At 42.3% G+C, this 27,923-nt stretch overlaps 1 protein-coding gene across 3 annotated transcripts in view; it reads left to right on the top strand.

Annotated features, from left to right (window-relative positions):
• The window catches only part of ZNF512 (zinc finger protein 512), a 174,347-nt gene that overhangs the window by 75,796 nt on the left and 70,628 nt on the right, over positions 1–27,923 (top strand). For all 3 annotated transcript variants that reach the window (XM_085613325.1, XM_085613326.1, XM_085613324.1), the window contains exons 4-7: positions 2,255–2,338; positions 5,740–5,805; positions 21,154–21,219; positions 22,467–22,591. In XM_085613325.1, the coding sequence (XP_085469451.1) occupies positions 2,255–2,338; positions 5,740–5,805; positions 21,154–21,219; positions 22,467–22,591 (341 nt within the window). The remainder of the gene's footprint in view (positions 1–2,254; positions 2,339–5,739; positions 5,806–21,153; positions 21,220–22,466; positions 22,592–27,923) is intronic.

The raw sequence follows: 27,923 nt of genomic DNA, 5'->3' as shown, positions 1-27,923 counted from the left end.
ATGTTATAGACTATTCATGTTTAATGCGGTTTTATTTAGGAGCACACAGGAAAGTAGGTAAATGTACGAGGGGGTTATATTAATAGGTAAGCAGGTTCTGTGAAAGAAAGAGTTTGAATGGGGTCTCTTTCTGTCTCACACAGGCTGAGTAGTGACATAATAAGGTTTGGGTAGAAAGAGGAAAGAAGCAAGTATAGAGAGTGAGGAGCATGTGTTAGAAATACCAGCTTTTGATGGGCAATGGGAGTCATTGGAAGTGGGATGAAGATGGGAGGAGAGGCTAAGTGGAAGAGGATAAGTGTAGAAGGGAAATGGTGGCAGAATAGCGGGTGGAATTATTACACTTGATAAGAGGCCATAAAGGCTGGTCTGTGGGGTTTGTGGAGGATGAGAAAGAAAATAGAGGGGTCATATTTGGATTTACAAGCAAAATAAAATGCCTGTTAGAAGGATGGGAAGGGAAAGAGAAGGACGGAGTAGTAGGCAAAGAGGAAGTGTAGTAGTTAGTTGTAGTTGGTTTTGTAAGATTCCAGCGGAAACTTTGAAGATTGTTCGACCATGGATGGTAGTAAATTAGTATGAACTATGTTTAGACAGTCCTTTCACTCCAGAGCATTTCAAGATCTTTGGTATGGGCTGTTTCCAGTTGTTTTCTTCTTAAGTGTTGTGTTCAGCTCTGTAACAACTGAGGCTCAGCTTCCTGAACATCTGGGATACTGTGGTAGTTTTTAGTGAATGAACAACTCTTTGGATTAATGTCTGGAGGAGGCTGAACCTTCTTGGTTTTAGTCCCATATGCTGGAATACACTACCCTCTCTTCTGTGACAAACCCATGCCTGATGTTGTTCAAGAAAAAAAGTAAAGTCTACCATTTCTAGCTGTTGAGCTAACTTGTGAAGTCTGCCAGCTCCACTGATGAATAATTAATTGGCCTTTCAGTGCTGCCACTCCATTAAAGGCTGTTTCACTGACTCCGTCTGCTCTTGCAGTGTTGTGATATGATATTGGGCAGTTGGGGCCTTTTGCTGCTGAAGAGGACAAGATGGGGGAAAGATTCAATCAGGTGGGAAGGGAATCACACCGAACACATTCTCTGCATCCGTTGCTCGTGGCTGAGAGGGAGCTGGTGTTGAGGTTGCGTTCCAGGTCGCCAACGAAGAGCAGAAGCAGTGGACTGTGGCATGCAAGGGACAGTCGAACGTGGTACTGGACAGTGCTGAAATAAAGCCCAGTGTCAGTAGCACATCTCAAGTGTCATCAACAAGTTCTCATCCAGAGGCGCAGAACCCGTTTTCAATAAAACTGCAGCTTCCTAGATAAAGATGACTGTTTTCAACAATTCTGCAGTTTTGTTGAAAACGAGAGCATGACCCCCATTCTGTACCAGTTTCATAGACAATTGTCCAGTTCTCCAACAAAAGTGCAGGAAACTGACTCATGCCCATGTTCTCCACCTGAGAGAGTTTAATGGTTAAGCCTTACACATCTTTACCCGCCAATTACAAGGGTGGTACACATTTTCAGGGCACTGTTACAAGGAGGGACAAGCGGTGTACTCCTACAGAGCTTTCCAGGTGTAATGGTTTGTCTTTGCATGTATGTTGCCAAAGTATTCATGTTTGCTTGCCTGAGGTTGTGTGTACCTGTATGTTCTGCCTGTGTGGTGCATGTGTGCTTGCAGTGTTGCCTTTCTGTGCATGCACTACAGGAAATTCTCCGTTCCCTCCCTTTGTCAGCAGTATTGAATCTTAAACCTGTATCTGCCATCTTTGCGATGAGATGTTTATGGACACATTATTACCACGGTTGAATGTCTTGTCATATAGGCTGCTTTTCTAGTGCTTGGAGGAGTGTGAAGGAAGTATTGGCGCATTTTGCAAAGTGACATTTTAATAAGCCATCAGTAAACTAGCATCTATGCGTAGTCCATTGCATTTCACTCCCTTGTAAGTTTGAAATGTACTTCATGTGTATCAGGGTGCTCAGAATTATACTTCCAACTGTAGGTGATGAATTTTGATGCCAGCTCACTGCTTGCCTGACTTGTTGCAATATTCTTCACTGACCTCCTTTGCCCCGCCTATATATGCGCTCAGTTAGTACTCAGTTTCGATTGCTTAGTGAGATGTACCTGGGACTAGAATGTAAGTCAAAGGGGAGGGCTGTCCCTTCACCAGATTTCCTGTTTAACCAATGGATACTGCTTTGAGCATTCCACTCCTCACTGACCTGTCTTCCCACTTACCATTACAGAGGGCAAATCGACGAAGAAGAGGCGACTTCTCAAAGCGGAAGACGAGGAACATGAAACTCCGGATGGTGACATGGAACCACCAGGTTATCCTTTGCTTACCAGACTACTCTGAAAATAGCAACACTAGGCACAGTTAAGGGCAAGCATGAGGGAGGTCCCTCGGGTGGGGGGGCTGGGTACTGTATAAGCAATGTCAGAGCTCAGAGGTGACTACGGGTGATAAAAGCAAGGTTTATGTGTGTACGTCATAAGTCTTCTAGGGTAGCCCTTCCAGTGTAATCTGCCCTGTGTTCTGAGGCTTTATTTACTTGAGTACAAACTGTTTCAAGAATGTTTTATTTACCTCTTTAATAGTCTATTCAAATACTATTCATATGCCCTTCACAGATGTAGTGCTCTTCTGAGTCTCTCTGAACTGCATGTATGTGATAGTAGAGTTGTCTGTGATGTCTACTCTAGTTCACTTAATTTAAGATCCAGGTGCCTTATGTGATGAGGTTTTTGAAAGCGCTTTGTTAATTTCAGGAAAGGATTCTGAATGATTCTTCGCTATATGTGCTACTACTTAAGTGAAGAACTCCTGTGCCTTTATCCAGGGTGCCATTTACAGGGCTGCTGTAATCACCTGGTTGTCTGTAGATTTTGAGTAGTTTGTTAATATGACAGTGGCCTTTACCACACACTTCATGTCCAACACTCACTCCTTATGTGTTGATTCTAGTAACCCCCTTAGTTGATAGGTCCGTCAGTGACACTTGTATGCATCATTGATACATGCAGTACACTTGTACATATATTTTGGCATGGAGGTGTGTTCGTAAGCAGTCTTTCACAAAGGTGTCTCCTTGAATCGTTTGAAAGACTTTACAGTGTTTAGATATTTCCAAATTTTTCTTTATAAGCAGTGGTTATGCCATTGCCTGGGCTCTTGTTTTAAGATGTACTGAAGCAAAGTTAGAATGTGAATGGCAAATTCCAGAGAAGAAACGAGGCCATTGATGTTGAATTGGGCTCTGTGAAGCCAGAACTCTGACTGAGTTTGTAATAGAGATGGATGTTTTATTTAATTTACGCTCCATTTAAATGGTTATTTGTGTATGTATTTTCTGCTGTGGGTTCTGGCGAGACCTTGCCTGCAGTAAAATCACTCTAGCTGACACAGTTAACCGATGCTAAAACAGCCATCAGTAGCTCTAGAATGTACTTGTAGGTTTCAAAAGGCTGCCTTCTTAGTTATGAATAATGTAACGGGGGGGGGGGGGAAAGAATGACAAACAAGGAATGCCACTTATGCATTCCTACGGTTATATTTGCACGCCAATTGATTGCTGCATTTTAGGCCTTGTAAGCAAAGGGGTGTGCTAGCTTGCTTTCTCGTTGTCTAGCAGTAAGAATTGAAACGTTAGTACATGTTTGTGTGAGTGAGTGTCTGGTTAAAGCAGTATTCTCCTGAAGTTGCTGAGGATTTTGATGTGATATTCCAAGGTAATATTTCTGTGTGGTGCTGGGAAGGCAAAATATTGCTCCTCTTGGTTGGATCTCCAGGTTCTAGGAACGAAGGGCTAGATGGACAAAGGTTTTTTGAGGTTGGAAGCGGGTCGATTAGCAGAATTGAGCCGTTTGCAAAACACAAAAAGCATATTTAAATGTAGAAAAGGCAAAATGCGATTCGATAACATGTTACTGAATCACAATTTACATTAGCGATTCAGTATGTGGAAGGGTCATGTTTAGGACGTCCCTTCCCTTATACTGACTCCCTAGCATGTATTAATGTTTTGAAACCGAATTCCAGTTGCAAAACATTAATTTTTACCATCAATTGAATAGTGGAAGAAATGGGAAGAAGGGCCCCATGGGATTCCTTCCCCTTTGAGAATGTTAAAAAATATTTTTTTTTTAAGACCAGGCAGTGGACCCACGTACCACTGCCTACTCTTACAAAATTAACTTAGAATGTTTAATTTTTTCTATTGAAATGAATCCCGTTTCCCATTAAGGAAATTCTGGCATTCTGGTGACCAGTGGGTTTTACGGTGACCTACCTCATTAATATTTATGAGGTATGTGGATTTGCCACCCACCAGGAAGGGCTAATTTAGAATTCAAACATTAGGCATGGTGATTTCCTTATTGCGATTCTGAGATTACCTCGCCCTCTGAATCGTGCAACCTTAAAATGATGTTCGCCTTGTGTTGTGTGAGGCAGAAGGTGTTTTTCAGTGTAAATGTGGTCCGCTGCAGTATTTCCTTTACTGGTGGTTATTTTTGAGGTAACTGCCCCTAGGGGCATATGACATCCTCTCGGTATTGCCCTTGTGCAGCTGTTGTGTTCTCTGCTATGATTGCTGCAGTATTCTGCCTCATTTTAAAGTATTGTTGTGCATGCCTTCAGATTTGATGTTGCAGTAGTAAAGCCCGCCTTCTATGATGCCTCAGGCAGTAGTTTGTGTATCTTGTGTAAGAATAATTCAATTGTCTTTTAGTTTGAGGCAGTGTCTTCATATTACTGTCTCACTGATGATGTAGTGTTAAAATTCGCATGGTGCGATTTGTCTGTGTTCTTGATGTACACTAACTACTAACAGACATAGTTGATCGGGCTGTCTGCGGGAGCACCCCTGCTCTGTGAGCGCAGTTTTTGGGTGCACTGCTTTGAATTGACCAAGGACATCATTGGTAAAGGGAAACCCGTATTTTGAGAATTGAATATTTAAAAAAAGGCTTAATGGTCCCGTGGTGAAGGCAATCTGTACATTGTGGTGTGTGTTTTTTATTTCTATTGAGTTTTAGTTTGAGTGCTTGGTCAGTTTGGGTTCATTCACTGCTTGAAGCGTTTGCAGATGAGGATATGAGGGTTATGTTCTCTTTCTAGGTCACCCTTGACGGTCAGCAGAAGTCCCTTACCCACGCAAGTGAATGCTTATACTGGGTGCAGTTGTTGGCAGACATTTTTCGATTCGAAAGCAGTATAGTTGGTATTCCTGATAACTTTCACATTGGGCCTGGCGGGCCGGATAGTGTAACAGTCTCTTGTTGGCTAGACTGATCCCTCTTCGACAAAGAGGGGGCAGAGTAATGTGCTTCTTTCAGCGAGCCTAGCCTATGAATGAGGGTGCAGAGGGCAAGTGAAGAGCAACAACAGATAAGTTAGTGTGAGATCTGTGAACCTCCTGATATTAAACAATATTTTTTTATCAGGGTGTATGTACCTTTGTATTTTATAAACAAGTTCATGGTTTGTGTGACCCCTCCAGAGTGTGAAATCTCAAATCCCATGTAAATAAAGCAGTATTTGTTATGTGAGATTTGTCTTCAGAAACATTGCATGTTTTATTAAATTTCTTCAATTTTCAATAGTTTTCCAAGCTACATCTGATTTTTACGACTTGCTGGACACGTTTTGCGAGGAATTTAAAATGAATAATTAAAGCCGGAGCTTAAAATTGCCAGTTTATTATACTCTAACCCATTCTCTTCCCAGAAAAGAAGAAAAACTCTCAACCTAAAGGCCGCAATGCACACAAAGAGCCACCATCATGCACAGCAGGTAGGAGGTAAATCCAGCTCTTCACACTAAATGAAGTTGGCCCAGCTCTGGTTTTGCAGTTCGTTTGGTTGGACGCCAGTGCACTAGTGCACATGCGCAGTAGTCAATATCAATAGATGTATGTTAAAAATGACCTTTGCAATCAGTTAGCTGACTTCAGAACTTTCCCTACAGTTAACATACTGACAGCTAAATCACAGTTGTAAAACAGAGGAAGTGAGCGTGCACTTGTGTATGTACAGTCCGAAGCGATAATCTAGCATTTCTGAGAATTCCCTTTAAAATGAGATCCGATATGTCTCATGCAGGTAGACACAAGATTTTGGTACAAGGATTCTGCTAGTGTGCTTTTGCCGTAACGTATGTCTGTCTTTTTGTCTGCTGTGTGGATGTATGACTGTCACAGAAACAGTAAATATAGGGCTGTGTGGATCATGCCATCTAGGCCTTTTTATGATGCCAGTCTCGTTTGTTTTTCTGGGTTATGAAATTCAGGGTGTAGAAGAAAAGGTGTGCTGTTGTGCAGTAGCACAATCCCTCTTTTTCACCTTGCTGTGGTCCCGAAATGCTCATAGTGGTCTCCTATAGGTAGGGCTCAATTCACCTTTTTGCAGCTCTTGGAAGTAAAGTGGTAACCAAGAAGTATTGCTGTGCACTAAATGGAAATTCTTTGGGATGTAAGCAATCAGTAAAGACCTATCACTGGTAAGTTGAACCGTGAAAGATGCCTTAAAGTCCATGTTATATTAACAAACCAGTCTCTGTTAAGCTTCTTCTCAATTATGATTCATTGTCTGCCTTCACAGCCTTTGGGAGGAGTAAGTATATTGGATCATTTTTCAGGTTGCCAGATATTAAGACATTCTTAGAGAGCATAATACGGGATTTCAGTTCAATCCTTTATTCGATTTTAAAATATAATCATAGAAATTCTGGCATATATTTCAGGCATCATCATCGGCCTCCATTCCCATGGTTTACTGAAAGGCTTAAAATTGAAAAATCCAGATGTAAACCTCGAGAAAAAATCCAGATGTAAACCTCGAGAAAGACAATGGGGGAAACACTACCAGATAGATGCCAAAGTGACCTATAAAAAGGCCTTAAGTGATTGCCACACTCTGCGAAGCAGCACGAGCTGAGTTTATTTCTCATAACATTTCTCAAGCTCAAAATTACTCAAAAACTCTTTTCAAGGTGGTTAAAGAACTATCCGGGTCTGAAGCTCAGACCACCCTTCTTGTTCTTACTGGAACGCAATATGAGGAACTTGCCCACTACTTTGTGGATAAAGTTGAGAAAATACACTCTGCACTGTCCAGTAAAAATTCACGCAGATAATCTTTTAACTCTCTCCATGTAAGGAATGTGAATCATCTGCTCTTCAGTCTGGTCTGAGGAAAATTGCGTCTTGAATACAAAACAACTTACTCGAATTAAATGGAGACAAAACTGAAGTCATGATCCTAGGGAAAAAAACAAGATCTCTGGGTACCTCAACACTGGCCTTCTGAAAACGGGTGCCTTACCTCGGCCTGCACATCAGGTTCTTAACCTGGGCTTCATCATCGACGATCATCTGTCAATGAAACAAAAAGTCCCTAAGGTGGCTTCAACTTATTTTACCATTCTAAAGTGGTTAAAGAAAATTGTGTGGATGATACCCCTCTCTGCTCAGGGAACGGTAGTTCATGCCCTAGTTACGTCTAGGCTGGACTACGATAATGTTCTTTATTTGGGCGCCAACAAAGCTACAATACAAAGACTGCAGGTGGTACAAAATGCAGCTGTCAGACTGCTATGTGATGTACCTAAGACTGTGTCAGTTTCTGGCTTTCTCCACAATATTCATTGGCTAAAAGTGGAGAATCGAGTCACATTCAAAGCCTTGAGCTATATGTTTAAAATCAAAACTGGAATGGCTCCGCAATATTTGAATCTTTAGCTCAACTCTACATACCTTCACGTCCTCTGCGCTCTGCCTTGCAGTCTAAATTCACTATCCCCAAAATCAAACTCCCTTGCATGCGTGGTCGATCCTTCTCCTACCTGGGACCTTCCCTATGGAACTCTCTTCCTACCTCTCTACGTGAGGAAACCGTCAATGGAAGATTCCGCAGAAGTTTGAAGACATGACTGTTTAATCTTTAATTTATTTTTTTGTTTCTCCCTTACCTACCTGGGTGGCGCAGTGAAACCCCTCGGGGTAGCTGTGCACCTTATAAGTTCAAATAACATTACATATACTTTAAAGTACAATGGTAGGACCATCAGTAACTACATCTTAAAATTCAGTATAAAATACATTTTAAAAAAAAGGGTAAGAGGGAAGCACACAATCAAATATATCATTCAAATTGTAATACAAAATTGAGTGCAACCTCCTGTAAGTCCCTATTATATGGTACTAAAGTACCCAGGGCATAGGTACACCGGGGGTCATCCATGGGCTGCAGCATGTAGTAAGCCACCGATGAGAGACCACTCAAACTGCGACTACAGGCCTGCCTTTGCAGCCTGTGTAAGCTGGTGCTAGCACCCTTTACGACAGATATACGTTTTCTTATATCTGTGGTCACTACACTTAAGACCCATAAGTCATCCCTAGGGTAGGCTTTTCAATCCTGAATACAGGGTGCTGGGTTATGAGTGTGAGGGTGCCCCTGCATGAGCAGGAAACCCCCTACAAACCCCAGAGTCGATTCTCTAGGCTTTGTAAGTGTGGTCAGTCATTTTGAATCATACAGTGGCTTTGCGTCACTATGCAATGGCTATCTATATAGTGGCTGTGCCGAACCTGGGCATGTTTGGTATCAGAAATGTTGAACTCCTACCCCCAATACCGTTACAGTTGTTGGAGGTATGAGTCCAAGCATTGGGGGGCTCCTCTGGGAAGCCCCCAGTACTCCCGGTAACAGCCTTCCAGGTTCTGCCAGAAAGCTAGAGCTGCTGCTGACCCCAGACACGATTCTGCCCTCCTCCTCCTGCTGCTGAGCTGAGCTCGAGCAGGGGAAGTTAGAACAATAGGTTTCCTGTCACAGGGAGGTGTGAACACCTCCCAGACAGGACTTAGTGTATTGGGCTGGGGTGGTGGTTCTTGCCAGCGCCACCAGACTGCTTTGAAGGGCACATTTGGTGCCCTCCTTGCATACTCTAGTTAGAACCAGTTCTGGGAGCCCTTGGCTTCCGCTCTAGCGCAAAACTGGACAAAAGACATGGGAATATCCTCCCATCTGTCCAGCCCCTCCTCTGGGAGGTACCCCTGAGTCATCCTGACCCTTTTTTTAGGGTATAAAAGGGCTTGCCTGTGGGTGGGTCATCAGATTCGTTGTGGGACAAGACTCAAGCCTGAAACCACGTCACTCTTTGACTGTCTGGACACTTGGACTTCTCTGGACTTCGCCTGTAACCGAGACTGCATCAAGTAATGCTCCTGCTGCGCCTGTCTTGCTGTTCTGCAAGTCTTCTTCGTCATCTGTGTCTGTGCTTCTTCCAGGATCTTAATAGACCTATAGGCATCAAGGACACCCAAAGTAATCTCCCTTGGAGTGAAAGAGTCACACCCCTGCATCTGCAGGCACCGCAACGAAGTTGACCGGTCTGCTGCTCCTGACATCCCATGGACTTCGAACGGCTCAGCAACACAGGTGGTGGTTCTGCAACTCCCTCTAGGCCTGAACTGTCCTCTGCAATTTTGAGGCCAGTATCCCTTATCAGAACTGCTGGGACCGAATCCCTGTGCACTGCGTTAAGTTGCCGTTGCCAAGGTTTGTTGGCCCTGCACTCCAGAGATCTTCAGGCTACAAGAAGCTCCAGCCTCCAGCATCTCTTCCTGCCAAGATCTACGTCGTCACTGCATCCTCTGCACTGTGGGCCTTTATCTTTAATAAGCTGCTTGAGGTCCTTGTGCGACTCCTGTGCCTTCGGCCTGTGGTTCTTCTTGAGGGTCTTCTGCTTCAGTGTACTCCCCTGCTAGCTCGGCCCTGCTCTGACTCTCCTGTTCTTGGTGAGTCTTGGACCCTGCTGGTCCCAATGTTGCTACTTCATCGTTTTTCACGTCTGTTGTTGCTGCCAAGGCTTGTTGGTGCTCCCGCCGGACATCGACCTGGTCCTCACAGCTGCAGCGACAAGGTGATCACTCCTGCATCTTCTGTCATCGGTGGGCATGCCTCCTGGTGACCTCCGAGTGGCCTAGTCTCTGTCCCCTCTGTTTTCAAGTTCTTCTCTTCAAGAATCCACCCTTGGATTCCACCAGACTCTTGCACAGTCTTCGTCAGCAGCAACTTTACTAAAGTCCTCAATTGAGGTCTATAGTGGTTTCCAATGTCACTTCACACCTATGCACCCGGCTTCCCTGGTGTAGGTATCCTGGTTCCTGGGGTATCCACGGGTGGGGTGACTACCCAACTTTCTGTCTTCCACTGGGTTTCTTCAGGATTCACTGGGAAGGGTCCTTCTTCTCCAAAACTGCAACCGCGACTTTCCGGTTGACTTCTATTGAGTATGTGGATGTGTTTCCACTCTGCTCACAGCCTCCGTGGGGATCCTTACCACGGGTGCTTCCTTGTGTTCCCAGGTCTTCTGAGTCTCGTGGCCCAAGTATATTGTTTGGTCTCCCCCTGGATAACACTGTGTATTGTGCTTACTTACCTGTTTACAATTGAAGTATTGTGTGCATTTGTGTTAATATGTCCGGGTAGGAGAAATACCAATGTGTTGTTTAATAAATAGACATATATTTATACCTGCACTGTGTGGTTCTTTTTCGTTTAACCTACACTAAATGATTAGATCTGATAAAACAAGCTGCTTAACACTCCTTCTGGACTATGCATGAAGGCTGCTTTCCACAGCTACCACTTAGAGAACTTTCTAAGGTTGTCTAAGACCACTAAACCACCATAAGTGTTGTCTGGGTTAGTGCACGGTGCTTCACTTAAATAAGTGTTCACCTTAAAGCCAGCCTCCTACACTCAAGCAAAAGATATTATGACATTATTGAAACATACACAGTGGCTCATAGAAGAAAAAAAGAAGTGTTGAAGATTAGTTATCAAATCAAACAATACTTTATTCGATTTCAGTATAAGAAATATATCAAAACACATAAGAGAAAACACAACATCTCCATTTCATAGTCAGTTATATCATTTCATCACTGAGTATATGGCTAAAACACACGGTCACTTATTTATATAATTATATACATATCTAAGACAATTTTTACCATCATATCATAATCGTGTTTCTACATTTTACTATACTTTTTAAAAAACATTGTTAAAATCCATATCATAAAATCACTCTTTAAAGTCTGTATGCCAAAAAGGCGGTACGACATTGTCTAAAACCAAGCTTTTTTAAAAGTGGTAGCATCCATTTCTTCCATTGTACCCTATAAAATTTACAGAAAAGAACCGCATGAAGTGTTGTTTGCTCCGAGCTGTTGTCACGAGGGCATAATTGCATCACCCATTGTCCAATCATTTATATTTGGAAAGCTAGTTATTCTGTGCAATAACCCAAATCTAAACCTCGTCAGCAAAACTGGTCATATGAGCTGTGGGCTAGGATAAGATAGGGTTGGATACTAAATGTATCAGTTGATTGTGCCGAACTATAGGTTTAGACAGTTCCTCTGTTACTCTAAGTGATTCGAGTAAGGACAAACCTTTTTCTTTTAACACTTTTCTTGTCCATTTGCTCATTGAGCTCGGGTCATTATAAAACTCTGAATGTCCTAAGTCATTCATAAAGTCCCGCACATACCTTATCCATCTAATACTTTTGACACTGTCCATTCTTAAAACATCTTTTAAAATATTTCTGTCAAGATTAGTTTCTGCTGATACCCATATCCTGTGCCATAACAGGATTGGCTCCACTTTGATATGATCAGTAATAAAAGGAATCCCCAGTTCAGAATGGCAGACATATGAAGAAACACTTGCAGGTACTTCCAGGATGTATCTTAAAAATCGATTTTCAATCCCTTGTAAAGGTAAAACATTACAATGCCCCAGACCCCTGCACCATATGTGGCTGTCGAAACACACTTGGCTCTATAAGTGTTTAATAATTCTTGTGGGGGGTCTCCTGCCCAGTTTTCTGTTGAAATTAGCTAAAGCGGCAGACATTTTCAAGAAGGCAAGTTTTCTAGCTTGTTCCGCCTGAATCCAAGTAGCTTTAAGGTCGAATAAAATGCCCAAATAGCTAAATCTATTTGTAAAGTCTATTTTTTGATCGTCAATGTACATGTCTGCATTTATGACTACCCAAGCCACCTCTCATAACTTAGGTTTTTAGGTCTCACCTGGCGTTAGCAGCGCGCATGCGCTACTCTTGCCATGCGAGGGCTTTTTGCAATCAATACAGATTCAGAAGGGACTTGAAGCCCCGCCTCTGTTTCCCATTGGCTCGGGTGGCTCATGATTGGAAATTTGGCTTCTTGGTTACCTCCTTGTCCAATTTTAGGATGGCCCATGTGGACAGCCCGTCGCCATCTTTGTTTGGCGTGACGTAGGAGGGTGTGCTGGTAACGAAAACGCTGGCTCCTCATTGGGAATTCTACCAGCTCCTCCCTCCGCTTCCCCCCATTCAAAAGCAACCCCCCCCCCCCCCCTCCCCCCGAGTTGCGCTGTTCATGGGCATACATCGTGGAGTTGGTGGCAACACCCCTTGCTTTTCTCTCCCCCCGGTGCTTGCACACACAGAGGTGGTAAAATTACACTTTTTTACAACGATCTCTGGGTTCTCTTTCAGAACACCGTGTATCCCTACCACTGTAAACCGCAATGGCCCAGCTTCGGCTGACCGATTATTTTGCCCAGAGCAAGGCCATCACCCCGGCCTGCTCTGGGTCCAGAGGAAGCAAGAGCCGCAAGTTGCTAGCCAAGCAGCCTGCCGCGCTCAGCCCCTCCCGGAGCGTCGAGCTCTCCCTGCCCCGTACGCCGCCTGGCACTGACCCCCCCCCGCCTTGTTATAAATTATTTCTCCTAGAGCACGTTGTAAATTAGACACGACTTCATGAGGAACACATGCACTGCTAGTTACGGCTACCTGATTAATAATATCATTGTGACACTTTTCTCAACGGGTCTCCGTGTTACTCCGTTTCATTTGTCACATTCAGGTATGGCAAATTTCTCTTCTAAATTGGATGTTTTAATGTGATTCCCTTTTTTTTTTTTTTTTGTAGGTACAGCCTGTTAATCTCGTAGCTATTCCGGGCTACCACCGTAAACAACTCTGTACTGGGCTGCCTGCTCTGAACCAGACTGCCTGATTCTAGAGCTCTGAACTGGGCTGCATGTGTGTGTACAGAGGTATCGCTGTGCAGAGCTCTGCACCGGACTGTCTCTTACTTTATTCTGCTTGGTTCCGGTTGCCGAACAGGACTGTCTGTGTAGAGAGCTCTGCCCTGGGCTGCCTGAGACCGAGCTGACCCCGAGTCTACATCTTGTGAGGGCCGTGTGTATCTCGGTTGTAGACGCCACAGTGAATCAAAGCCTCCGGGATTACCCCGCAGATAAAGCCAGGGCGACTGGAGACCACTGGGTGCTTATAATTAGCAAACAAAGCGGAAAATGAAATGTTTTCTTTTCCGCCAAGAATGCGCGGCTGCACAGCTTCGTCTTACCTTCTGTGTACAGGACTGTCTTCAGCGCAGCCTGGTCACTGGCCCCAGTGGCTTCGGTCTTGATCGTTTAGAGCTGGCCTATACTGTGCCGTGTTTGTTTAAACTTTGTATGCTCAGATTTGTTACATATCAAAAGATTTGAAATGGGATCATGTGCAGCAAAATGTTTATAATTATTTGGCACACAACCCAGAAAAGTCATGTTTTGTAAAAAAATTAAGTCTGTGCCATCCTGTTATGTTGGACTTGGCTGTAAGCCTGTTTGTTTGTTATCAACTAAAACAAAGGCCCCACTAGTTGGTTTAATTATTTTAGTATATCACTCAAGCACTACAACATTTTAAACAAACTTGATACAAATGTCGGCTGCTAGCATAAATTTGAAATGAAGGGCCTTAAGTGGTGATGTGTTTAACTAGGTCGCTTCCACTCTACCAGACGCTGCAACTGTTTTGCAAACATCATCATAAACGTATAATATTATAATGTGCCTATTAGTGTCGAAGCCTCCATGTTAAACAACAGTAGATATTACAGCACCCAGCATAATATGCTGCATGGCTAAATACTTATAAGGTCCCAAAGGCGAGACCGATTGCATTGTAAATGCTTGTTGTTGTATTTACCCTCAATCCTAAATCATGCATGAAGGCAGCAAAACCATTTAATAGTCTCTGTAAGCCTACTTTGGTGCGAGACATCAGGACGGCATCATCCGCATATGGTAAGGCGGGTATGTGCCGTCCTTCAATCTCAGTGAGATCTTGACAAATATTCGTCAGTGCGTGGCCTAAACCATTCATATAAAGATTAAAAATGAAAGGGGCCAACACGCACCTTTGCCTCACCCCCTTGTTAATTTGAAACGAGGGTGAGCATTCTCCATTTGGGCAGTATCTCACTCTAGCCTTAGCATCCTTGTACAATAGTTCTAGAAAGATGGGATCTACTCCTAGTTCCTGTAAAACTCTCCAAAGGTTTTCATGCCTTACGCAGTGAAAGGCTGCAGTGAGGTCAACGAAGGCTAGGAACAATCTGCCTGTTTTTTTGCAAGTGTATATTTCTCTACAATTATATTTAGATTCAAACTTTGTTCAATTGTTCCTAGCCCTTTTCAGAATCCAAATTGTAATTCCGAGATTTGGTTCTCCTCGGCCCAGTCTTGAAATCTTTCAAGTACAATGCGCCCGACTACTTTTCCCAAGGGGTCTAACAAGGATATCTGGCGATAACAGGCGGAATCATGTCGATTACCTTTTTTAAAGATCAGAACTAATATAGATTCTGACCATGTCTCTATTAAACGGGATGAACAACTAACAGTAATTACCAAAGTTAAAAGCGGACCCCATAGCGTGCTATTGTTTTTAAATAAGTCTACGGGGATCCCGTCTGGTCCAGGGGCTTTCCCTCCCTTACTTTCCTTTATCGCCCTATTTACCTCGTCAAGTGTTATTTGGAGATCAGTTGGTATTGGTAAGTGTGTTTGCTGAGTCGTGTCGTCACTGGCTTCTAGGTAATTTCCTACAGTGTCAACACTCTCATTACTTTTAAATATTTTAGAGAAATGCTCCACCCATTGTTCTTCCGTAATTGCAATTTCAATGGAGGGGGCATACCCTGAATCCAAGGAAGGGGTCTTCACTACCCTCCAGAAGGCCACCCCATCTTTAGATATAAAGGCCTCATACAATTTCTGCCAGAGTTCGTCCCTTATTTCCTTCTTTTGAGTTTTAACGGCATTATTATAAGTCCTCCTCGCCATTCTTATTTCAAGTTGATTTCTGGGGAGTTTGTGGGTGACATATTTTAGGTTTGCATATGCCCGCGTACACTTGGTATCAAACCATCCATTTATGTGTCTGTTTGATTTTCTATTTTTAACAGAAAGGGCCTCTTTTATAACTCTTGTAATATACTGAAAAGCAGTCAATACAGCTTTGTGGGTTGCATTGTCTTCTAAAATTGCTGCGATGGCAATTTTACTCTTAGTGACATTTTTTTTGTGTGGTAACTATAGGATCCACCATCGGCCAATGTAAGGAGTAGCTATTCACTCTATTACTAGATTTTGAGGAGCGCAGGTTGATTTTGGTGCAGAATAGATCTTCTGTGTCAGATGAGAGAGGGTAATACTCTGCGGAAAATGATCACTCAGGGTGATGTTATAGGTGGTAAATGTCTTCACTCTGTTTGCACATCTCTTAGATATGAGGATGTAATCTATAATTGTAAAGAAACCTCTACCGCTGAAAGTGCTAGTAAAAGGGACGGGTTCGACAATTATCTCATTTGCAAATTCAAGGTCGTGGTGTCGCATTATTTCATTTAGAGCATCCCCGTAATATGAGTGTGAGAAGTGAGAATCACTCATCCCTTCCTCAGTCATTATACCACATACCTCCTTTCCACTTTTTGGACACAATACCATGTTAAAATCACCCCCAAATAGTGTAAACATCCTTTTCCCGTTCACCCTGAATCGATTTTAAATCAGTATCCAACTTTTCCAGGATCACCCCAATCTGATCTGGTTGTTCACTATTTTTTTTTATTTTTTTTATTTTTTTTCCTTTTTTTTTTTGTCCTCATTTGCCATTACCTCCAACCACAAAAGAGACGCCAACCACCAGACAAGTCTGCCTTAAAGTGTTTTAACGATCTGTCCTCCTTGATAACCTTTTTCAAGCAGAATTGACTTAATAGGCGGGAGGTTAACCTCTTGAGTAGAGAAAGAGGAAACTCCAGTCAATGGTATTTAACCTGACAGACCCGGGTAATACATACGGGAGAGACAAGTTCCCAGGGTCTTCTGGAGGCTAATTAGCATAATCATAGGACCCGGGGGGGGGGAAAAAAAAAAAAAAAAACCCCTGTCGTCCTATCTCCAATTTATTAACAAATCCCAAAAGGAAAGATTTCTTTTACTGCATGATCTGGCCAAGTCAGTTTTGGAGGTTTCATACATTGATGTTAGCCAAGCTGCATGTGATGGGGCTTTGGCTTCCACCCAGAATTTACATATTTGTCGTCTTGCCAAAATAATGGAGTAAAAAAGAAAAGACTTTGCCTGTCCGGATACATTTTCCTCCAATCCAAAAATTATTAACGGAAGAGTAAGATTCAATGAAATACTTAAAATCGAATCCAAAGTAACCTTTACTTCTTCCCAAAATAACCTGATGGCAGGACAATCCCTAAACATATGGGTGTCTGTGGCTGCAACCAGATTACACTTATTACATTTCTTCCCTGGCAGGAACTTGGAAAGCCTTTGGGGTGAAAGTTAGGCCCGATGCAAGGTAAACAAATGGTTGCGTCTTAACCAAGCTGGTTTGACTGTTTTATAAAGAAAAGAAAAAGATCTCATCCATAAATCCTCACATTGAAGGCCCAATTCATTTCCCCATAACTCATCTGGCAAGGCAAAGTCTCCATCTGCCTCCTCCACCATAAACCAATACCAGATAGCCACTTCTTTACCCCCTTGTTGCTTTCCCACCAGTTGTTGTTCGAACTGGCTATATTTCCCCGGTTGAGATCCTTTCCTGTTAACTGCTCGAGCCCAACTATCCAACTGTATATATTTGAACCTAGAGAAGGCCATACCCACCTTTTCCCTCAGCACCTCCCAGTCTTGTACCCTACCATCCACCAAAAGCTCTCCCCATCTTAAGATCCCGGCATCTTTTAACGGGATTGCTAAACTATCTTGCATACAAGGTGGGAGCCCAGGAGAATCCCACACCGGGGCGAAACTAGAGTAATAGTGTAACCTGACTTTTTTTTTTATCTGAACCCAATTTAATATGGCTGACTGCAAGGTCTTTAATCTGACGTTTTTAAAGTATTTCATGTCTCCAAACTTGAAAAGAAATCCATCCGGAGGGATGTCTACTCCCCCTAACATAGCCCTAAACATAACCCCCAAAGATGAAGCTGCGGGAGTTTTGAGAAGCATTCTGGAATAGGTCAGCTGAAATGCCCATGCATAATATACCAAATCCGGGAGAGCCAGCCCTCCCTTTTCCCTCCTTCTTTTCAACTTCTTCCAAGTCAGCCTAACTGTTTTGAAATTCCAAATAAACAAATTTATTTCTCGCTGGCTTTTTTCCATTTTTTTCCGTTCAAAAGACAAGGGAATAGAATTAAAAATAAAAGTGAACTTTGGAAGGATGGTCATTTTAACTAAATTTGTTCTCCCAAAAATCGAGAGTGGCAGAAACGACCAAGAGTTCAAAAGTTTCCTACATTCCTTGGTAACACGGTCTAAATTGGTTTGTGCCAGACTTCCTATGTCTTGAGTAATACGTATTCCAAGTATCTCATAGATGCTACAACATTAAACTGTGCGTTTGGGACATTCCAACACATGATCTCTGTTTTGCTGGCATTAATATCATAGCCTGAAATTTGCCCAAAATCTCCTGCCTTTTTAATTACCATCGGGAAGGCTCTCTGCGGGTCTGACGTATAAACCATGATATCGTCCGCGTAAAGCGCTGTCCGTTTTTCCCATTCACCAAATACAAAGGGAGGAATGTCCACTTCCTCTCTTAGAACTTGAGCAAACGGCTCTATATAGAGGTTGAATAAGAGCGGGGATAGCGGGCCGCCCTGTCTAGTACCTCTGGTTATGTTTATCGAGTCTGGTTGTTCACTATTATAAAAATTAACCAATGCAACACTGTGCTTATTATCAATGTGCAGTATCAGTATTAGGTTATATATGTCCACATAGCTCAATTCTATTTTCCTGATGTTTAACATGTTAGATACATAGATGGCCAAACCCCCCTTTGCCCTCCCGTAATTCCGCGCCACTGCCGCAGTGTGATACGTTCGGTAGCAGTTAATATGTACAGCCTCCTTTGCCCATGTTTCATGAAAGCACATCATTGAAAAATGTAATATAAACTCACACCACAGTGGTTTTGCCAATTTGGATTGAATCCCTGATACATTCCAATATACCAAATTTGTTACATCCGTTTTGTTTTTACCTGTTCTTTTTCTCAGTGTCTCTTCTGTTGTTCTTTTGAGAGGTAAAGTGAGTGGTATCTGTGGGTCGACTCTCTCTATTGTTGATACAATATCCTCTACCATTTGGCTAGATGTAGATATCACATTCATCGAATTGGGCAATGTGAGGGTTTCGGCCTCTGGCAGTGATGTCTGCTGAATATTATCAGGGACTACATAGCTGTCAGAAATCCCATAAGGCTTAAATGAATAGACATATTTTTATCTTTCACCTTCTTGTTTCCTAAACATTGTACCACGTCCGTAGTCAGTCAGTCTACCGCTTCTAGATTACTGGAACAATCAAATCGATTTGCTACTTGTACATTGTATCTGGGGTAGGTTTCATCTGGAAGGGTCATGTTTCTGATTGTATTTTCCAGTATGTTTGAGGGTTGGTAAAAGTGGCCTAATGGAACTATATTTACTTTGTGGGGACTAATAAAATCACTCCCCACTCTCTCAAAGATCATTCTCACCAAGTGAGATCTAAATGTTAAAACCACGCAGTCCCCCAATAAAGCTTTACGACTTTTACCTATCCAGGCTATTCTTCTAACCATTTTAAATTCGGTGAAAAGTAGCCTGTTCAGTCCTATCCTGGTGCTGAGCCAATGTAAAGATTTATTTCTTAAGACCGTCCAGGTTTCATTTTCGTTTTCAGAGAGCTTTGGAACATTTGTCAAGATTACTACATAAGGAGTAGCTTCCGGTGGGAGGTCTAAGGATGCTGAATTGATTTTGGGGCATAGTTTTGGGATGCATGTGGAGCTAGGGGTCTGTTGACTACTTTGTGATGGAATATTATCTAGTTCCCTCCCCTGGAATCGTCTATGAGCATCTCTTCGTTCACTATTGTTTAAGTGATACCTGCCTGGGCCAGAAAGGGTTTTTACCCCCCCAGTGCTCCTATCTGGTTTCCCCTATTCACCTGATTTGTATTATTCAGCTCTCCTTGTCCTCCTGATCCCCCCTCGTATATGGCTTGCATATTTACTGCTTCTGATGCCATTTCATTCAAGTCTCTGATCATACTAGCACTGATGGCAGCCCCACTTTCACTTTTGTCACTATTTCTGCAGAGGATGTATTTTACGAGGTGCTTTTCCAGAGCAACCTCTATAAATTTTAGCCTCTCCTCCATCTTTATTAAAGGTTATCTAAGAAAGCTGTCTAGCCCTACTGTTTGGTCGGAGAGTTTTCTTATATCATCCCTTAAGCAAAGAGGCTCCTTAGAGTTTGCTGGTTTCTTCACTTGACCTTCTTGTAATGGCGTCAATGCTTTTTTCCCTGGTATTTACTCTTTCCTGTGGTTTTATCCTCTGAGGTTTCTGACCTGAACCCTCCTCTAGCACTATCCTGCTTTCGCTAGTTTCTTCCACCGGTTTCTTTGGGCGCTTTGAGGGTGGCTGTGTTTCACTATCCTCATCACTCACCCACACTTGATCGGAAATATTTTGCACACAGCTATTTTTATACAATACACCATCATATACAATTACTGTTGGAGATCTTTCTGTCAATGTTGCCTCGATGTGTGGACTTACTCCTATGGTTTCCGCGTGTAAGGTCTCCTCAACATTACTTATTTGTCTCTCAATTGCCCCCATTGCCCCCGTAAGATAGTTCAATAGGGACGAGCGTGCACTGGTGACCGATTTAGGCACAGCCTTCTTGGGGAGTCCCTTGTTCGCTTCCGCCTTGCTTTTCCCCATTCTTTTAAAGGTTTTTGTTTATAAAAAAATATCCTTTCATATAGCACAAGTTTAAAAATCCCAGTTAGACCCTTATAAAATACTGAGCTGAAAGTATAGAAATAGTTTATAGTTTTGCTAGCAATAAGAATGCTGATACGATCAAAGTTTCACACACGGTCTTCAGCCTGCAGTACTCATCAAACAACGTGGCTCCCCAAAGCATGTAACTAAGGAGGTGGCCCAGCCCGGCCTACTCCAGTCTATGACGGGCCAGCCCTTGGCCCGTGCGCTACCCGTGGGGTATTGATGGCGCTTTTAAGCGCTGCTGGCTGTCTCCTCCCTCCTGGAAGCACAGAGTGTTGTGGGACCTGAAGTCCTGCGGCCATAAGTAAAAGAGCGATTACGGCGTCCTCGTTAGTTGTCATTATTGTTCTACCTGATAGTCTCTTGTTAGGGGGTCCTAATCAGTCTTTGAGAAAAAAGGCAGAGTTGTGCACTTTTCTCTCACACAAGGGGTCAAGAGTTGTGCACTTCCCATCAGCAAGCCTACGCCAGGAATAAAGGTGTTCTGGGCACCTGTGCCACACGAAGTGCAGATTTCCTTAAGTGAAGAGCAAAAGATAAGCCAGTCTAAGATGCTTGAACCTCATCAGCTGGAAAATATTACTTGCATGATATTTTCTGTAACTTAATTTTATTTTAAAGTGTTCTCTTGATGCATGATCCTTCCACAGCATTAAATCCCACGTGCCAGTTAAATGAAACAAAACTTAATTTGTGACATTTCTTTCTCTTCATAACCATTGCACAGTTTATTTTATATATTCAACTTTGAATAGGTCACCAAGCAGTAGCTTGTTCTTTTCCACTGGCCTCTTTATTACTTTTTTCAGCTGGAGGCAATATGTGGGCAGGGTATGTGAAAGTTTAGAATCTGAGCTTAAAATTGCCATTTTCATACACTATAACCCGTTCTCTTATTATTCCCAGAAAAAAAGCAGAACTCGAAACCTAAAGGTCGAATGGCGCGGAAAGACCCTCCATCATACCCAGCAGGTAGGAGGTAAATCTAGTTCTTCACAGTAAATTAAATTAGCGCTGCTGTGGCTTCATGACCCTGGAGGCCCACCCTCTGTGGATCCCACTAGCAAGGCCAGATGAGAGATGCTGTGTGGAACAAATTATTTAATAGTGCTTCCATCTCAAACCTGCTTGCACAAAATCCTACCTGCTGCCCTGTAGAAAGTGTGTACCTATTAGTATTTATGTCCTAAAGAGAGAGAGAGAGAGAGAGAGAGAGAGAGAGAGAGAGAGAGAGAGAGAGTGTATGTGTGTGTATATATATATATAGTCACATGACATCTGGTATAAATCATGTCTAAAGACGCCATTGACACCTGCGGGGTATTATGTAGCTCTGATTACTGTCCTGGGAGATGTCCCATGACAAGACATTCCCATTGCAGCACTCAAGGTGAATAAGAGATCACCTGCAATTAGTTGAACTTTTTCTGAACAGTCAATAAATGATGGATCTATATGAAGCATTTGAATCTTTAAGAGTTTGACCACCCATCCTATGCCATAGTCAAGATTTGAATGGTAGCTTTATGGAAACCAGTTTATGACTTAAGCAAAAACTTTGTCTCTGACCGTAGAGTAGACTCCAACGTGCTTCATTTGATGATCAGAGCCTTTATGTGAGATTTCACTTTGATTGTTCTATTTTTCTTTGCCACTGCTTGACATTCTGTTCTGACTAGTTTATGACAGTGTAACAGTTAGTAGTCGTACTAATAGGACAGTTCGAATGTCTTCTCCAGTCTTTACCTATATTCATCATCTTAGAATCAGAGTAACACCATTGTACAGTGACTTTTAAGAAGGGAATCCAAATGGCTCTAGGTTTACTTTAGAGCCTTTCGTGAGCTTTCGGTGGTCAAGAGCCTTAAGAGGAATTCCTATCACTAATGATAGCTAAGCACCACTGAACTCCTACAAAGTGCTTTTGAGAGTCTGAGCTGATAGTCGTGTATAATTCAGGCAACCACGTACCTGTAGAAGATGCACTCTAGATATGGGTATGGAATCGGGTTTCGACCTCAGACAGTATCTTAATTATCCTGTTACTTTAGTTGCATTTCTCATTTTGCAACAAAACTGTCCTTCTACTATTAACCTTGTGAATTCTTCCCTGCTAGTTTAATGAAAACCGGCAAATGACCAATCTTGACGAAAGATATGACTGTTCCATAAATCCCGAGTCTGCACCTTTTGAACCTTGGTTACTTTCTAAACCTTAGGGAGCACAGAAGAACGGTGGTATCTGGAGATTCTGGACCGGGGCAAAATAAATTGTCCCACGTGCCGCGGTGTTACTAGGAAGACTGTGGAGGGCTTGAAGAAGCACATGTCCACCTGCAGGGAGGTAAGGAAGCGAAGCATTGCAAGTGAGTGTATTACACAAAATGAGCAAATGCTGATTAAGGTTATCCTGTGACTATAGAGGCTCAAATGATGGCACTGTCCGAAGTCCCCCAAATCAGCACCAAGGAGTTGTTCAAAGTAGCATAATTACAATAAATATGATTATGAGAAGTAGAGTTGTCCCTTTTGAGACTCTGATATACACCACTGCAATTTGTTTTTAGGAATTTACACAGGAATAATGATTTCTGCACTGTTGGTCTAAAGTCTTGCATACATGTTCCTTTCAGGGATGTTGGCAGCTGTAATTTGCATATTTGCATCTCTGGTGGGAAACAGTCTGTACAACACAATTTTTACAATGCAGTGCCTTTACCACACATTTATCATGCATATTTTTACCACATATAGGCCTTTACCACACATGATTTTACCATGCATTTAAGGTAAGTATGTAATACGTACCTTAGTTAGACTAATAATGTGTGGTACTGGCATGCCAAGTATAAGCATATGTGTGCTAAAACAATGCAGGTAACCAATGTGTTGTAAAGGCATGCAATGTTTTTACCTGCCTTGTTCTGTCATACAACCGTTTCTGGTATTCTTGAGAGAAGGGCAGTCTGCCTTCCCTCTAGCAAGGGACTTGGACATTTTCACAACTTCATTAACAAAATGCATGTGCCGTCCTACATGCAGTAGCCACACATGCGGTTCACTAAACAAAGCAAATGGTGCATTTATAATTATATTTGGCTAGTAATCCTGGTAACTACATCCTACGATTTAAAGTCTATTTAATGGGGCGCTCAAAACAGCCTGCAGCTCATGTAAGTTCTTAGAAGATCTGATAAACGGTAATGGCGTAAAGTCTATACCATAGAGATGTTTTAGTGTTCGAAATCCAATAGCAAAAAGACCTTTGCAGCTCTGAAATAGAATTTGTCAGTTGATGGAGGGAAAGAAAGACCGCACAAGGAAGATGAGAGAGAAGAGGATAGCAGAAGTTGTGCACAAAAGGTTAGAGTTTCTTAATAACTGAAACTATATATGTTATCAAAATAACATAAGTGCATTTTATATCCAGAAAATCTCTGATGGACCATCTTCCAGACTGGTCACGATGAGCTGTGGAGTAGAAATGCACTATACGTCCAGGCTTTCTGTGACTTTTCCTGCTCGTTACTGACTTTTACCCAGCCACACACCAGTTATATTTGTTGTATGTTTAATTAAGTGTGCAATAGGAGCAGTGCTCCTGAGGGACATACCTGTTGTCTTAATGCCTTGGACTAAGATCTGTGCAGAAAAAGATTGCTCTCATTTCTGAGCTGTCTGAAGCCAAAATCTGCTTACAACGTGTTGCCAGAGAGGTGACTGATCTTACACCTTATAGAGAACTCGATAAAGCAAATACTTGCAGTCCTATATGCCTCATTTGCTATTGTTATCTCAGCAAGGTCTGAGCCTGTAGGACTTGTTAACCTGAGATAGAAGTGTACCGCCTCCAGTTCTAGTAGTCAAGTCAAACCATTTTATTCGATTATTTAAAATCATAAAAGTATGCTATACATTATAAAAACATAACAAGCATTTTCATTGTTAAAAACAGTTGATCACTGACAATAAACTTATGAAGACCAATTTATTTCCTCCAGTAGGGCTGCCTGTCTATTCCTCCTACTCCTAATAGACGCAACGAGAAAACTGGCAACACCAAACATGATTACAGGGGATTCCATTAATTGTAGAAACAATAATGCAGGTTTAGTCTGTATAAAAGCTTTCTCTTTCAGTATTGGGAAAATAAACCTTTTTCTCGCTTCATAATACAAAGGGCAAAAAACCGTAAAATGCATAGTATCTTGGGGGGAGAAGTCATCGCATTTACAAGGAGCCGTGTCTTCCGGCCTAATCCATCCCTGTGAATCACTTAATACTAAGTGAATCTGGTTGAAACAAAATGTTGTCAATAGCCATCTGTGAAAGGAATTCGTAACAATAGACAGATATGGTTGCGTGGCTAAGGACAAAATAAGCAAGAAGTGAGCCCTAACTGTTGGTTTACTTAGCTCTTGGGCTTCTCGCTCAGCTTCGCTGAGCTTAATATAGTTTATTTTGACCCACTTTAAATCAGCTTTACATAAGCCTTCGGGATTGGTGAAAATCTCTGGGCGCCCCATTTTCTTGGTTGACATTTTAATGTAGGACAGCCACTGGATTTCCTTCGTATTATCTAGTTTAATGCAATCCTTCAGGATTTTATGATTTAACGTGAGGTTCGAATTTAACCAAATTCTAATCCATAGCAGGATTGGGGCTATTTTTATAGTATCAGAAATATAGCCTATCCCCAACTCAAGATGGACCGAATGAGTCGCTGTAGATTGTGGGAGGCCGAGAAGAGCACGTAGAAATTTATTTTCTTCTCTTTGTATGGGATCAGTTTTAGTGTACCCCCAAATTGCAGCCCCATACCTAGCAATTGAAATAGTTTTGGCTTTATATATAGCTAGAATAGGTTTTCCTCCCAGTCCTTTTGCAAAGCCTGATATTGCGGCTGAGGAGTTTTTCACAGCATTTACCTTTGTAGAGAGTTGCGGTACCCAGGTTCCTTTTTCGTCAAAAACAACTCCCAGGTAGGTGAACACTTTCACTCTGGTTATTACTTCCCCGCCACAGTAAAAGGTTTTAACATAGTTTTTACCCTTACCTAAAGACATAATATGTGATTTACCATTATTGACCACAAGATCCAACGATTTCATAAAATCCCCAAAGGAATCTAGTAATCTTTGTAAACCGAGAGGAGTCCGAGCCAATAAAACTGCATCATCCGCGAAGAGGAGTACAGGAATGGATGTTCCTCCCATACGCGGAATATCAAGTGTAGCTGTTAACAGATTATCTTCCAAAGAGTTTATATATAAAGTAAATAACATGGGAGCAAGGATACAGCCTTGGCGCACCCCTCTTCCTGACTTAAAGCTTGCGGTGCATTTCCCCTCCTGCGTCATCCTTATTGAAGCTCTCAGGTCTTTATGTAAATCGGACAGAAAATACACAAGGGGCCGATCGAGTCCCAGTTCCAGGAGCGTGGACCACAGCCTTGACCTGTTAACCAGATCAAAGGCCGTGGACAGTTCCATGAAACCTAGAAAGATCGAGCCCCCTACAGCTTTCGTGTATTTAGATACAATTAAATGTAAATTAAGACATTGGTCCTCTCTGCCTCTCCCAGATCTAAAACCATACTGGGTGTTGGTTAATATACCTTTCTCCGTAGCCCAGTTCGTTATCCTTGCTAAAATAACCTTCCCTAGGATTTTGATTGAGGAATCCAGCAGGGATATTGGCCTATAGCATCTGGGATCTCCCCTTTGGCCCTTCTTAAACACGGGGATTATAATTGAACGGGACCATGACTTCGGGAAAGCTGTAACAGCTGAGGTATTTAAAAACGTTCAACAGTATTTTAGCCCAATACTTGGGGTTAGCCTTGAACATATCAGAGGGCACCCCATCAGGGCCTGGCGCCTTGCGTCTTGCCGTTCCCTCTATTGCTTTCTCAACCTCCGCTATGTTAAAACTAACAGGTATCGTAGGAGGATTAGAGATTGGTACCTCAAAGGTTTCCAGCTCTATATTGCTCCCATAAATTTTTTCAAAATGGCATAACCAGTCCTCCTCTGGGATATTAAGTTCTAATACAGAGTTCTGGGTGCCGGTGAACAGGGGAGTATTAACAATTGCCCAAAACTTGGAACTGTCTTTCAAGGTTGCGTTATCCATTAAAGCTGCCCACGCATCTTGTTTAATTTCCTTTTTCCGAGCCTGTATTGCTATTGAGTACTCTTTCCTCAGCTGAGCAACTAGCCCTTTATTCCTTTGGCTATCGTTAAGAGCCTTTTTAAGTAGATTATGGGCTTTAGTGCAATTTTGGTCGAACCAGCCAAATGCGGGTTTATTTTTAACAACTCGACTATTAATTGTAAGATCGTTAGCCACTTGGGAGCAAATGGCTTCATATGACGCTATTACATCCCCCCCATTATTGAGCGGGTTTGTACATGTATTTAGTTCCGGGCCGACCTTTGTTATAATAGAGTAAAGAAAATCTTCGGGGGTGACCTTACTCCGATTTAATCTCCTCCCCTGGTCTTTAGCTTTTACATCAACTGGAACAAGTGGCAAGACTGTTTTACCCAGGAGGGAAAAGCCATTATCCAATACAATCACCACCGGGTTGTGGTCACTGAAAGAAGAGCGTATAGCATTATAAAAAATCACATACCTTAAAAGTCCTGGGGATAGAAATATATAGTCTATTATGGATTCACAATCCCTAGCAACGTATGTCGTAACACGGTTACTCTTATCGAAGAACCGTGCCTCAAACAGTTCATTATTAGACAAGAGAATCTCCAATGCTTCCCCCTTAGAACTATGTTCAAAATGTTGAGGGGATGTGAAATCTGGGCCATCATTATCTCTGTATTGGCAGTTTAGTCTACATAAATGCACGTTAAAATCTCCCATCAGAATGAAGTGACAAAAAGTGGTTTTATTTTTCCTTATAAGTTTCTAAAAAGTTTGACAACAGATGAAGATGCTCATTTGGAAACTCCCCTTGCTGTGAATTATAGCAATTAACAAGAATTAGCTTAGTATTATTTGCCAAACTTGCTTCCAAAATAAGACAATTATGGGAAGTACAATCAACCTTTTTGACTCTTCCTGTGATGTTTACTGAAACCAGAAACATAAGTCCTCCTCTGTCTCTCCCTGCTGTCGAGCTCAGAGCTGGAACAAAGTAGGATGTAAAACCGTCAATCCAAAAATCACAATCCTTATCCCATGTCTCTTGGAAAGCAACAATATCATACTGTTTTACAAATTTTAACCAGCCGTTATCGTCCCCTTTTTGACCGCAAGCCCGCAATATTCCAGCTTAACATCTTTACCTTTTCCCCTATACCATTAGCGATACTAGCAGAATTGGGTTGAGAGTTTTCATTACTCATTATTGCGTGTACAGGTTCCATAGATCCCAATTCAGCCGATCTATCCGTTCCCTGACCCTCAAAATCCTCACGTCAGTCACAAGCCTCTAGGCCCGAGAGTGCCTCAAATCTGTTGTGAGTGACGATGTTAGATCCAATCCTGCAGTGATTGTCAACATTATAGATTTGTGACACTACAGGGGTCCGAGGCTCATTAAAAGTGAATGGTCTAAATCTCACATGATTTGGGGGAGCTTTAATTGAATGCGAGTAGAAGTAACCCAGAGGACGCGCACAAACACTGTTTGCGTCATAGACCAGTGAAGCTGC

The sequence above is a fragment of the Triturus cristatus genome, chromosome 6 (assembly GCF_964204655.1).
Source record: "Triturus cristatus chromosome 6, aTriCri1.1, whole genome shotgun sequence".
Lineage (NCBI taxonomy): Eukaryota > Metazoa > Chordata > Amphibia > Caudata > Salamandridae > Triturus > Triturus cristatus.
This window is presented reverse-complemented; position numbering and strand designations above follow the sequence as displayed.